The 13,853-nt window shown below is 44.5% G+C and overlaps 1 protein-coding gene across 3 annotated transcripts in view; it reads left to right on the forward strand.

Annotated features, from left to right (window-relative positions):
• The window catches only part of si:ch211-198m17.1 (mucin-2), a 20,182-nt gene extending 6,612 nt beyond the window's left edge, over window positions 1-13,570 (forward strand). Inside the window, exons 2-13 of one of the 3 annotated variants that reach the window (XM_062533061.1) lie at window positions 2,555-5,206; window positions 5,611-6,003; window positions 6,201-6,305; window positions 6,417-6,523; window positions 6,801-6,859; window positions 7,052-7,197; window positions 7,326-7,460; window positions 7,573-7,615; window positions 7,813-7,850; window positions 8,059-8,155; window positions 8,369-8,576; window positions 10,928-13,570. In XM_062533061.1, coding sequence (XP_062389045.1) covers window positions 2,555-5,206; window positions 5,611-6,003; window positions 6,201-6,305; window positions 6,417-6,523; window positions 6,801-6,859; window positions 7,052-7,197; window positions 7,326-7,460; window positions 7,573-7,615; window positions 7,813-7,850; window positions 8,059-8,155; window positions 8,369-8,576; window positions 10,928-11,062 — 4,118 coding nt within the window. In that variant the 3' untranslated portion in view covers window positions 11,063-13,570. The remainder of the gene's footprint in view (window positions 1-2,554; window positions 5,207-5,610; window positions 6,004-6,200; window positions 6,306-6,416; window positions 6,524-6,800; window positions 6,860-7,051; window positions 7,198-7,325; window positions 7,461-7,572; window positions 7,616-7,812; window positions 7,851-8,058; window positions 8,156-8,368; window positions 8,577-10,927) is intronic. The other 2 variants (XM_062533062.1, XM_062533063.1) reach the window with 2 other exon arrangements.
• The last annotated feature ends 283 nt before the right edge of the window (window positions 13,571-13,853 follow it).

Raw genomic sequence — 13,853 nt, forward strand, 5'->3', positions numbered from 1 at the left:
TTGGCACTTTGAGGCAACTTGGATGTCTTGGACTGTTCCCACGACAACCCACACACTCTGATGCTGCCGCTTAGCAACGATCTGCTCACCTTACCCATGTGACCTAGCTTTCTGGTAACTTTGAAAAGGAAGAGAATGCCCTTTTGCAGTAGGAGTGACCGTCTGACATATGATTATGTGTGTCTCACTCCTCTATTGTCAGCCAGCTTCCCCTTTCATGCTTTGATTGTTTTCCACAAAGGAGTCTATTAGGGAAATAAAGCAACTGTACGAAAAGTGAACAGAACAAAAAGTGCAACAAAACACATCACAGAAAGACTTTAATATTTTTTTTATTAAGGAATGTAATGTCACAATACATAAAGAGATATGCCAGTTATTTAGTCTTTGTGGCTGTATGAAAAGTTCTTCCAGATTCCTTTATGGTCTCAGCGGCCATGGGATGTCTACATTGTTTTATGATAAATGGTTAGGCCTTCAGCTCTCTCTGACAAAGTCAGGAGTCCGAATGGTGACCAGGTGTGCACAATCTGTGATGAAGCAGGATTCAAGTCCATTCCTCAGATCAGTCGCAGGCTTTGCCCATGAGCTGGTCATCGTCTCTTTAGTGTCTGATTGGGATAAGTGGGCTGGAGGGTAATCACCCAGAGCAGTCGGTCCAGTTGTGCTGCTTCAGGGATGGACTGACTCAGATGTGCATGTAGATGTCTGGGCCCAGCTCTGGTCTCCCAAAGTAGTGCTGAGTACTTGGTTTTGCATACCAGGATAACGAGTGCCTTTCAGGCATGAAATTAAAAGCTCAAAAGGATTAAAACATAATTGATGTTACAGCATTGTATCATGTTCCAGTTTTTGACCAACAAAAGAGTTTTGTAAATGGTGTTGATTTCTGAAGCGGAAAAAGCATGAAACATCTATTGTTGCACTTATTGTTTTTGTTGCACTTTTTTCAACTGTCCAGGACTCCAGGTGAACTCATATCAACTTATTCATATCAACTCATTAATAATTGATATGAATTAATGAATTAATACATGAATTCATTCTGAGCTACAGTACTGTATGGGGGTAATCTCAGGAGATATAGTGATGGTGAAATAACCCCTCTCAGTTTTGTTCTACCACTACTTGTTCTTCTGATATGGAGTTCAGATCAGTGTTACGACGTTCAAGAAAGATTACATCATTAATTAATATGCAGAGGCTTTAGCTTAGTTAGTTTAATAAAAGGAAGTCTTAATGAAAAGGTTCACAGTACAAAATGCAGTTTAGATGGTGTTTCTTGGTCTTGCATTTTTCTGTGTTTCATAACACTGAAAAGTGTAGAGTCCAGTAGAGACTGATGAAGAGCTCCAGCTCAGAGCTGAATTCTTACGCTGAGAAACACACAAGGGAAATGTAGTTCCTCTGTCAGTGCATCTCTCTCATGATGGGCCTCGGTGCCTGAGAGAGTTGGCAGGTCAGAGATGAATGTGCTGTATTCATGCTACAGTAAACACTGTGTGGGGTCTCCATAACGTCCCTTGTTAGAAGGAACTGTGTATTCTTTTATTATGTGACTTTCAGTAGTTCTGTGGGTCTGTGAGTGTTGTTAAGGTCTATTGCTCTACTCCGAGTTCTCGACAGGTTTGGTTGAACAGTGCCCCCAGTGGCCAAAAAAGAAAGATTATAGCCACTTGTAGAATAGGACTTGGTGAAGGATTATTGCTGTTGCCCTTTGGTAAAGTTGCTGAGCACGTACTTGCGTGCAAGACTCATTTCCCTGTGGTCAGGTCTGGAGAATTATTACTATAGTGTCAGAAAGGCAGCTGAATGTGCTTTTTGGTGTGTGTGTAATTCATTTCATAGAATTCATACAGACAGAAAAGGCAGCACTGTTTACTTTTCTACCCTTCTTATCAGCATAGCAACAACCCCTCACTTGTCATGGCAACCTGTGGTCTTATCTGGCCAAATGTGAGAGTGTGGCTCTCCCCACACACCTGTTCACAGTCCTGCTGTTGTTGGCTAGATAGGCTGAAATGTTTAACCATGGAGGCAATGTTGTCTTGTGGGTTGTGAGGCGGGAATGGGAGCATAGGGAACTGGTGAAATGTCAAGTGTAACGACAGGAGGGCTAGCACACAGACACACACAGTCATAAACACCAATCATTTACCGGTCCTGGAAAATAGGCAAATTAGTTCCCGGCTTGAACCAGAACAGCTCTGTTGCCATTAGTACATGGTGCTCTAATTATATTGTTGTAGACAATTGTTTTATACTCATTGATTTTCCACTGGCTGAGGTAATGGGACTTCTGACCAAAGTATCAGAGAGGAGGGTTAGGGGACATCCCCATGAACCTCTTTGGTTCCCAAAAGTGAATCATTCATGACCATAAGACCATAAACAATTGCCTGTAGTGTTATCCTTATCAGTGTAATGTACTCTTTTAGTTGTTAAAAAATGGATACAAAAGTAATGGGAAAGTTCTATCTGGTATGTGTTAGTGTATATGTTTTTTTTTCTAACTTGACTCTAATTTTTGTTTTTGCACTCATCACTCTTGCAGTAGCTGTAATGGGTCAGACACCAACAGATGCCTCCAGCATAGACCCTCTCAGTGGGACACCTAGTTCCAGCCCCACAGCGCTGACCTCCACAGCTGACAGCAGCACAGCGGCCTCAGAGACGGAAGGCACCTCTCTGAGCACCACCTTCACTTCTACACCCTCTGATGACTCCCCACCCACAGCTGTGAACTCGTCTCCTACCACAGGTGACCCTTTGACCACCACCATAGAGTCCACCATGGAGTCCACCGTAGAGTCCACCATGGAGTCCACCGTAGAGTCCTCCATGGAGTCCACCGTAGAGTCCACCATGGGGTCCACCATAGAGTCCACCATGGGGTCCACCATAGAGTCCACCATGGGGTCCACACAGACTTCTACAGCCGATGTTGCCACTGCCACCGCCATGGACACCACCACCATGGCAACATCGTCAGAGACCATCAGCGAGTCCACTGGGACTCCCAGTCCCACCTCCTCAGAGACGAACATGGTGTCCAGTGTCGCGACCATGGCCACTCCCACACCTGAGGAAAATACTGCATCCACACATCAAGTTAGCACAACCTGGGCCGACAGTACTTCCTCCTCCAGTTCTACAGAGGCACCTGTTTTGAGTGAGGACCCAACCACTGACACAGCTTCAACCAGCACTCCTGACACCACTGTAACTGAAGACCACACAAGTCAAGGGTCAGGTGATCCCAGCTCCACTGAATCGGAGCAAGGTACATCGCCCTCATTTCCCACTGAAAACAGTGAGTCTACCACTACTAACTCTTCATCAACTACTGAATCCACCTCTGTAACTAGTTCTGTATCTCCTCATGAAAACAGTTCCACAGCCATTACAACTAGCTCTGAAACCAGCTCAGTGTCCCTATCGACATCTAGCCCAACATCTGAATCTGAGATCACATCCACCATAGCATCTACCCTTTTGACTAATCTGACACCCACTTTGGACGGCAACCATACCACTGCCCCAACAACCAACTTCACAACTGACTTGACTGAATCAAGCCCTGTAACTAACCCAGTAGTCTCAACTATGTTGACCTCTTTGTCCCCATCATCTCCCTCTGCCACCGTCACTTTAGAGACACACAGTTCAGAATCCACCGCACAATACATGCCCACCACCAACCCACCAACTACCAACACCTCTAACGACAACAGTAGCATCATAGTAACTAGTCCTGTAACTAGTCTAACTAGTCCTGAGACCAGTCCAACATCCCCTGTTGAGAGCACTTCCACAGAGAGCACAGTATCCACCCCTTTGACTGACAGCAGCTCTACCAGTGCCCCAACATCCAGTTACACAACTGACTTGACTGAATCAAGCCCTGTAACTAACACATCTACCTCTCTGACTAATTCAACACCAACCTCAGAGAGCATTTTAACACCCAACTCCTCAACCACTCCCACATATTTGAGCTCCACCAGTAATCCAGTAGTCTCAACCATGTTTACCTCTTTGTTCCCATCATCTCCCACTGCCAACTCCGTCACTTCAGAAATACACAGTACAGAATCCAGTACACCACACATGCCTACCACCAACCCAGGCTTCACTAACACCACTAACAACAGTAGCATCGTCACTAGTCCCGTAACTAGTCTAACTAGTCCTGAAATCAGTCCAACATCCCCTGTTGAGAGCACTTCCACAAAGAGCACAGTATCCACCCCTTTGACTGACAGCAGCCCTCCCAGTAGCCCAACATCCAGTTTCACAACTGACTTGACTGAATCAAGCCCTGTAACTAACACATCTACCTCTCTGACTAATTCAACACCAACTTCAGAGAGCATTTTAACACCCAACTCCTCAACCACTCCCACATCTTCCATAGAGACCAGCTCTTCTTTGAGCTCCACCAGCAATCCAGTAGTCTCAACCATGTTTACCTCTTTGTTCCCATCATCTCCCACTGCCAACATTACAAGCCCTGTCACTTCAGAAATACACAGTACAGAATCCAGTACACCACACATGCCCACCACCAACCCAGGCTTCACTAACACCACTAGCAACAGTAGCATCGTCACTAGTCCCGTAACTAGTCTAACTAGTCCTGAGACCAGTCCAACATCCCCTGTTGAGAGTACTTCCACAGAGAGCACAGTATCCACCCCTTTGACTGACAGCAGCTCTACCAGTACCCCAACATCCAGTTTCACATCTGACTTGACTGAATCAAGCCCTGTAACTGACACATCTACCTCTCTGACTAATTCAACACCAACCTCAGAGAGCATTTTATCACCCAACTCCTCAGCCACTCCCACATCTTCCATAGAGACCAGCATGCCTTTGAGCTCTACCAGCAATCCAGTAGCCACAAGCCCTGTCACCTCAGAGACACAGAATTCGGAATCCACTACACTAACCACGCCCACCACCAGCCCAGGCTTCACTCACACCACTGACAGTAGCATTACAGCAACTACTAGCGCCGATACCACCACTAACACCACTAACACCCCCTCTGGTCCAACTACTTCCGGAAATATTACTAACCCTGACCTAACCACCATTGTTACTTCAACTGAGCTGACCACCTCCAGCTCTCTCACCTCCACCAGCATGGTCACCACCTCTAACCCCTCACACACGCCAACAACGGCGACAGCATCAGCAGGTAGGAGCTTTACCCAGCTCCCACTAATCCTCGGGGACCTCCGTGATTCAGGCTCTCTGCCCTCTGCTGTGCTCTGCTCTTGCAAAATGGAAATAGTTATTAGTATTAGCGTCATGATCGCCGATTATGAGTGAACCTTCACAGTCACACTGGCTTTTCAGCTCATGCACGCTTGTTGGCCTGTGAAATCGAGTGAACTTGTGCAATCAATCAAAGTGCACCTACTCATAATTTGCTTTTACAAAACAATGACTATGATTTCTTTCCTCATCTGTGTTAATCATAACATGTTTTGTAGTTCTGATTATTCCATGATATACTGTATATCTTACCTCTCATCGATTTGTATCTTATTTGAGTTTCTGTGTTTGTTTTTCTCAACCTATTTACAATCTGACAATCAGCCGCTAGTGAAACCACTGAGGAATCAGAGAGCACGACAACAGAAGAACCAACTACAGTCGTCAGCACCACTGCCGGCTTGGCATCCACCACCACGTCATCCGTTGACACTAGCACAGAGATGTCCAGTCCTGGCACCACCGCATTCCCGCCAACTGCAGAGACCTCCACCATGAACACAGCTGAGACAGTGACCACCACGACCACAGCTATGTCTACTGAGAGCACAACCGTGCTGTCTGAAGGTACACCGAGTGCAACCACAGCTGTCCAGTCAACAGACAGCGCTACCACGGAGGTCCAATCAACGCCAAGCATGACAACAATGAATGCAACCGCACCAGAGACTAGTACAGTTATGTCCACATCTACAGCAAGTACAACAACCCCATCAGGTATATATTTGTGTATGTCTTGGAATGTCTTTCGAAAATGTATATCACATTCACTTCACTATGGCAGACAATCAACATAAGGCACAATTTCTTCTTGACTGCACACACAGTACATGTTACAACTAGGGATGGGGTGGGATAGTGATGCCTGAGGTCTTTTGTTTTGACATCTACACTTACTCTTAATTCTCCCCCAGACCCCTGTACCTTGTGCCCACGGGGAAGCACGTGTGTGAACGCCACATGTCAGTGTCTGCCTGGCACCTACCTCCAGCCAGGCAACCCTCCAGCCTGTGATGATGGTAAGAGCCAAGTGATGTGATAGCCATAGCTGTGATTATAGCGATGTGATTACTTAAAATGAAAATTCCCAATTCAAATCTGCATCCATTTTTTTTTGTTTTACATCATAGCCCGAGTTTTCCCTGGAAGTCTGCGGATAAACTCAACTTTCTTGCCAGAGATGGCTGACCAATCCAGTCAGATTTTCAAAGACACTGCTAGCGAAATCATACATGCAGTAGGTGTCAAGATCCTGTTTTACTGATGGCCATTTTGTCTGAGCAAAGACATATGAAATAGATACATTGCATTTGATAGTTTAATTGAATAGTTTAGGAGTTGATTTACTAATTGATGCTGTTTATCTGCACCTACTTTTGTTTGCCACTATACCCACTTTCATTTGCTAAAGCCAAAGAACAAGACTTATAGTTTAAGATATCAATGTCTCAATCAATAGTATGTCAATATCAGACTGTGCATAGAACAATACTCATTCTGGTTGTTTTCTACAGTTGAACGCTGTCCTAAAGAACCAGCCAGGCTATATTAACTCCACGGTGAAAAGTCTCAGGTCAGTGTTGTCAAGTCATTACAGACCAATTATTCAGACAATTAATCAATCAACCAATCACTCAGTTGTGGGCTGAATAAATTAGATGAAATTCATTATGTGTTATCACAGCACACAATGCTCTGCCATGTCATAAATCTTATATATTATATGCTCACTAATCTAACTTTACATCTTGTGTTATCTCCATAGCCAGGGCAGTGTGATTGCCACGGTAGAGAATCTATTTCTGACAACCTCAGGGGCCACAGAGAGCTCCACGACAGACGCCATACACCAAGCTATTGGGAACTGCATAGACTGCACAACTATCCTCTCACAGGCTTTAGAATATAATCGTATGTTTCTCAGTTTTTTTCCCCTGTTTATTTCACAAGGGGTTCATCTCTGTGCTTTAGTTTACTTTTATAATCTACTTTTCACGACCATTCATTATTCCTCACTTCTTCTCTCTCTCGATCTTCAGGTCGTGATTTGTGTGATTTGTCCCCTGGACCCTGCGAGGCTGAGACCACGGAGTGTAGTTCCCGGGACGGCAGACCTGTCTGCCCCTGCAAGAGCGGCTTCGTCAGCAACCCCTACAGCCCCAACATATGCGTAGGTGTGTGTAAGGCCAGGCCAGCTGCGTGAACAAAACCTGATCATGCATTCTCATAATCTCACAACCTCAACGTCCTCTTTTGTTGGTCCTCATGGATTTATCTCTGTTGTAGCTTGTCCCAGTGGCCAGCGAGCAGAGGGAGACAGATGTGTGCCGTGAGTACTGCCATCTTTCACTTTGATATGGGGGGGACTTTGTAGGGACTTTTGTTATGAATTTGTTATTGTTTGTCATTGTTCTATTGTACTTGAAAACATCAGCAATGCAGAAGTCATTTAGTTATGAGGAAGCAAGGAGCAAATGTCAAAGTAGGCCTGTCAGCGCTGAGCTCATTGATATCTCTTTATTGTAGGTGCCCCCTTCTATACACCGGCTTCAACTGCAATGACTGTAAGTGGTGTTGAGCATAGTCACATTATTCCTGTGTGTGTGTGTGTGTGTGTGTGTGTGTGTGAGAGTGAGAGTGAGCAAGTGAGTAAAAGAAAGAGAAAGTATGTGTGTGTGTGTGTGTGTGTGTGTGTGTGTGTGTGTGTGTGTGTTTGTGTGTGTGTGTGTGTGTGTGTGTGTTTGTGCTGACTTGTTGTCTCTGTGTGTGCAGCTTCTCCGTTGGCAGTAGTGGTTATCTCGAGTGTGCTGGGGGGCATTTTGCTCCTCGTGGTTCTGGCTCTTATCATCTACTTCTGCGTCACGCGCAGGTGAGCTCACACTTCTCCACCTACTTATGCTTTTAAATGTCTATTGCTCTCCGTGGATTTGTATTGATGTCCTACCATATGCATGTGTGAATTTGATTCCCTCTTTTTCTCTCTTACCCTCCACTCTCTATCACTCTTGTGTGTGTGTGTGTGTGTGTGTGTGTGTGTGTGTGTGTGTGTGTGTGTGTGTGTGTGTTCAACACGTACGTACAGCAGAGATAAGAAGCCGAATGACTTCAACAGCCCATACACGCCAGACGACTTCCCCAGCTCGTGGCCGGTGCAGGGTGTAGTGCCCATCCCGCGGGCCATCGCCAACCCCAACCCCAGCCCCAGCGCCGCCTTAGAAACCAGCCTGGAGATGACCGAGGCGGGCAGCACCCACTCCCTCGTCTCCAAAAGGGGCAACACCAACGGCATGGTGAGTTGGCACCGGCAGCTATCCTCCTGGGGTGGCGGGGTCCTGTAGAGCTTAACACTAGTGTGTGTCCTAACCTCAGTGCTTCTAATCCCAGGCCTGTCCCTTAACATCCTGTCATGCTACTAACCAGCCCACGCCAGGGCTCCCCCTGACCACTGGTCAGATCAGTGGAATATGACACCACTGAATAAAACATTCAGCTCAATTCTCTCTCAGACAGACTAGGCCTAAGAACAGCACACAGCGCTTACTAAACATGGACACATGTCTCATCCCACTCCTGTTACCATTACAGTCACAGCACATTTCACTCTTTGATTTGTAATACATTGTTATTTTATTCTATTAGATATTTTTTTATCTGGATCTTGCTGATAAATGTAGCTCTGTCCATAGTTGAGTTTCTCCCGTGTAAAGGCTATGGCCTACTTTTGCCCAGGCCATGCGAAATCTTACAAACCATGTACGTAGGCATGACGCTACACTACTAAGCACTACTAAGCGTGTAGGCAGTGTCTAGTTGCTAAATTGCTCTCATTTGTCACACAGAGACATGTTTGTAACTCTTAGAGATATCAGTACTTGTGTTTGAGTACCGGTAACATAAATGCCAGTGCAGTGAAATTAAACACTTGAGCACACTAAAATACTACCATATTTGGGGTCGCCTAAAATATGTATTCACAGGCCCCTTTGTATTGCATGTGGCACAATACTGGCAGCTAGAGATGTATATTAGGTTATCATTCCTTTGATAAATCTGGTAAATGCCGCTTTAGTCTGTGTACGTATAGGCTATATTAGATACAGTGTGCGATGGATTGTATACTGAGTGTTGCACAATCGTACAATATGCTTAGCATGCAAAACTGGACTAACCCTTGTTTACCTATCTGAAAAAGGTCAAATGTGTGGGCCGTAGGGCAAATCTGCTGAAATCCTTAGATTAAAACGGTTTGACAAACCTGCAAGAGCTGATTGGCTAATTGCAAATACATTCCGAACAGTCAGCTAAACGTCAGCCTCTGCCCAACCACGTGTGGTTAATCGGAGTATCTCAGTTGGCTTATGTTTCCACACATTTGCATCTATTAAAATACCCCTGTGTGTATGTGTGTGTGTGTGTGTGTCTGTCTGTGTGTGTATGTGTTGTGTGTGTGTGTGGTGCGGGGTTCCCTCCCTAACCCTGCTTGACCTTGCATGCTTCTCCTGTGACCATTAAAGAAGATGGGCTGGAAGGTAAGCAACAGCTATGCCCTCCCTCTCTCCCTCCCTCCCTCCCTTCCTCCGTCACCCTCCTCCCCTGCTCCCCTCCTCCGGTGCTCCTCCTGCTCCTCTGCTAGAGCTAATCACCTCCTCCACCTCCTGCTGCTCCTGCTCCGTCACCCTGCATGGCACAGATGGGTTTTAGCGGGCGAAGCCTCTGCGCCCTCACACAGAGGTGGAGTAGACGGAACATCTGGTCCTCTGCCCTATGAGCGCTCTGAGCCCTTTAATCAGGGCTGCTAGCGCCAGTCAGTCACTTCCTCCAAGGTGAACGGGATGTCAGTGATTGGCAGCTTTTGGTGACCATTGGTGTAATATTAGGCTACTGTCTACGTGATTGGTGTGTGAGAGAGTGGGCGTCTGTTTGTCTTTGGAAGAGAAAGGGGAGAGAGAAAGAGGCTTCTAATAATAATATATACTTTTTTTTTTTTTTTCTAAAATCATTAAAAGTGAAACTACTCCAGTCATCAGCTGGAAATCAAGTTGCTGGTGTCTTTAATTGGTCGAAGCACTTGTCATTAAAGGGGCTGTAAGCAATGCTGTCACATTTGTTGATGTTTAATATGTTAATGGCTCTTAGCAGATGCTTTTGTCCAAAGTGACTGACATTATATTGAACCACAACAAACAAGGAAGCAGCTCATCCCTCTCTTCAGTGTTCTCTGGGGAAATCCACACAGTGTTTTGTTATGATTTGGGGAACAGGCTTACTCCATTTTCTTTGTGTCCAGTTGATGGAGCAAGAGCTGTGTACAAAGATATATATTTTTTCTTCTTCTTTATTTTTACATCTGGATCATGAGGAGATATTCGCTGAATATGACAAAAAATGTTATGGGTTAGAAACAGCTTAGAACCGCTTACAGTACCTGTTATTGACAAAGCTCCTTCTCAAATTGATAGCCACAATCATATGTTTGCTGGTGTTCAGAGAGAGGAGAGAAAGTGAAAGGACAAAAGAATATATATGGAGTCTATGTACTGTATATTATCTATATCTATGTATGGAGTGGCCAGTGTGTCTGTGTGTGTGTGTTCTACTGGGCGTCTAAAACTGGTGGTCACGCTTGTCCTCCTCCTTACAGACGGGATCGTATGACGTCACCACTAATGAGAACCTGGGGACCTTCAAGGGCAAGGCTCCCTCCCGCTATTCCTACCTGGTCCAGGGCCACGAGAACCCCTACTTCATCCCAGGGGACGAGAACAGGACCACTTGAGGCCAGAGGACGGGGAGCGCTGACCACAGGAGGAGTGATAGAATAGGATGGAGGGTGGGGTGAACGATGGAAGAAAGACAAAAGAGAGGAGAGAAACTACAATAACGAAAGCCATGGATCAAATGTTTGACTTGGACATCATCCTAAAAATATATATTTGTACAATGTGTGTGTTGACGTGTGTGTGTGTGTGTGTGTGTGTGTGCAGTGCTTAATTTGAGCCGGAACAAGCCGGAACAAGATCCGGAACCTCCGACGTTGGATCCGGCAGCTATTCAAGGTTTAATTTGAGATCCGGAACCTCCGACATTGGATCCGGCAGCTATTAAATTAGATCCACCACATCCATGACCATATCACAATGAAATAAAGCAAACAATAATTCATTCATTCATTAAATAAAAGTTCGTTCGGACCTTTTGGCCGCGGTCAACACTGTCCCCATCTCAAGTGCGGAGTGAGCGGGGTTTTTCGCAGATTAACTTGATTTGCGCAGCAAATATAGAGCATCTCTTTTCCCCTCTACCATCTCCTCACAACTCTTTATTGGCCTTGTCGGCCCACTGCTTAAGCTACCCGGTTCAATCCCATTCCTACGTGAAATCATGGATTGCCAAAGGACATATCTGCACGGGATCTGAGGAGTAGGGAAATAGAGGCAGGTGTCTGTCTATGGATACTGTATGGGCTGTTTTGGACAAATAAGATATATGTGTAAGTAAAATGAAGTCTTAATTATTCTCTGCTGGTACTCTCAATATATTGTAGTCTTTGTTTTATTTGTTAGGCCTAGTTAGCCTAATTATTGCTTCATTGTGTTGCGTTAACGTGTGTTTGGAGAGTTAACGGGTGAACTTTGAGTGAGTATTGTGTGCTTGTTTGGAGTTCATCCTTTTACTCTGAGCGTTGTCCGTTGTGGTTAAAATAACCTTGGCTAGCTTAGGCTACTGTCTTGCAGTGTTGGCGAAATAAAGCCTTAAACATGCGAATCTGCACTCTGTCTCCGCACTCGGTATTGTAGGCTATGCATGCATACATAATCGTTGTGCGTCGTCGTCCCGCCGATCTATTTATTAATTTATTAATTTATTAATTTATTTATTTTTGAGTCGCCGGATCCACCCATCCTCTGCGTTCCGGCACCTCCCACTTTACAAATTAAGCACTGTGTGTGTGTGTGTGTGTGTGTGTGTGTGTGTGTGTGTGTGTGTGTGTGTGTGTGTGTGTGTGTGTGTGTGTGTGTGTGTGTGTGTGTGTGTGTGTGTGTGTGTGTGTGTGTGTGTGTGTGTGTGTGTGTGTGTGTGTGTGTGTGTGTGTGTGTCTCCATATGTAAAAACAAACAAGGAGACATCCCACCAGAAACCATGTTCATTCTGTCCTCTCCCTTTCACTGAGGCCTTGTCCATATGTTCCAAACAGACGTTATGGCATCCAGGGACTGAAACAAGATCAGATTTAGCTTTGCATCTTAATACTCAGCTGATGCAAGACTTAGCCATTATGTTTCTTCACCTCTAAATCTTGCTGAAATCGTGTTGTTTTTATTACTTGACAAATGGATCAATGATGTTGCACATCCAATCACAAACAACTACAAAACATACTTTTATTTATGTCCATATGCTATGGGGTGATAGCAGGTCTATGTACTTTTGCAAGTTTTCTTTTCTTTTGACCAGCAGGGGGTGCCAGTGTTCTAAATCATGTATTTATTGGGATTTCATTGATTGCTTGCCAGATTAATGTCAACACCATGACCAAACCATGGCACCACTCATTCAGGTGTTAATGTATCTGCACATACAGATGGTAGTAGCGTTGCTGTAGTTCAATGCAAATATACTGCATGTCAAGATTACAAGTGCTACGTTTACCACTTGCTAAAGCAAAAAATGTACGGTTAACTTGTTTATGTGTGTGCGTGTCTGTCTGAAAAAGTGTGTGTGTGTGTGTGTGTGTGTGTGTGTGTGTGTGTGCGTGTGCGTGTGTGTATGTGTTATTTTGGGAGAGACTGATTACATGCTCTTTGATGTAAGAGTGTCTGGAAAGGGCTGGACCCCAAAGCAAGAGTTTGTTCAAATGTTTCTTTCCAAAGGGACTTCTTGTTCTCATTGTTGTCGAAGAAGTGACTGTTATTGGACTCAGTTCAAGGTCAGCCTGCTGATGTCAGTGCCTGTTTTGATGGTCTCTTCTAAAGATTGAGAATATCGAAAGGAGAACGCAAAAACCAGATGGAAATGAAGTGACTTTTTGTCAGAGTATGTTTTCAGGACGTGCCAACACTCATGAATATTTAAATATGTGTCACAATGAATAATAAATATGCCCAACATTGTAATGTATTATATGTCTTAATGTAATATGTCATGTGTATATTTTGGTTGGAGACAATGCACTATTTTCTAAATGTATATATGACTTTTATAAATGAAGATTGTCTTTTTGAATATGAATGGTGTACGTATGACAAAAGGAAAATAAATTAATTTAAGCAACAGACAAACTCAAAATGTTTTTGTTTATGCCATTTCTAAAACCTCACATTGTACTCAAAATAATAAAAAGTAAGTTAAAAAAGACATTCTTGTTCAAGAGAAATCACATATTTTTCAAGCATGGCTACATGTGAACCAAAAAGGACATCATATGACTACACATTGAATAATGAAAATGTGAGACATTCACACCAAATGTGATTGAAGCTAAGCTCATTTCAACATGAGCCTTTCAGTCATATAAGAGGACTGATCTGAAAGCACTCTCTTGGCAATGACTGCAACAGCAGCTTGCT

Source organism: Sardina pilchardus, chromosome 3 (assembly GCF_963854185.1).
Source record: "Sardina pilchardus chromosome 3, fSarPil1.1, whole genome shotgun sequence".
Taxonomy (NCBI): Eukaryota; Metazoa; Chordata; class Actinopteri; order Clupeiformes; family Clupeidae; genus Sardina; species Sardina pilchardus.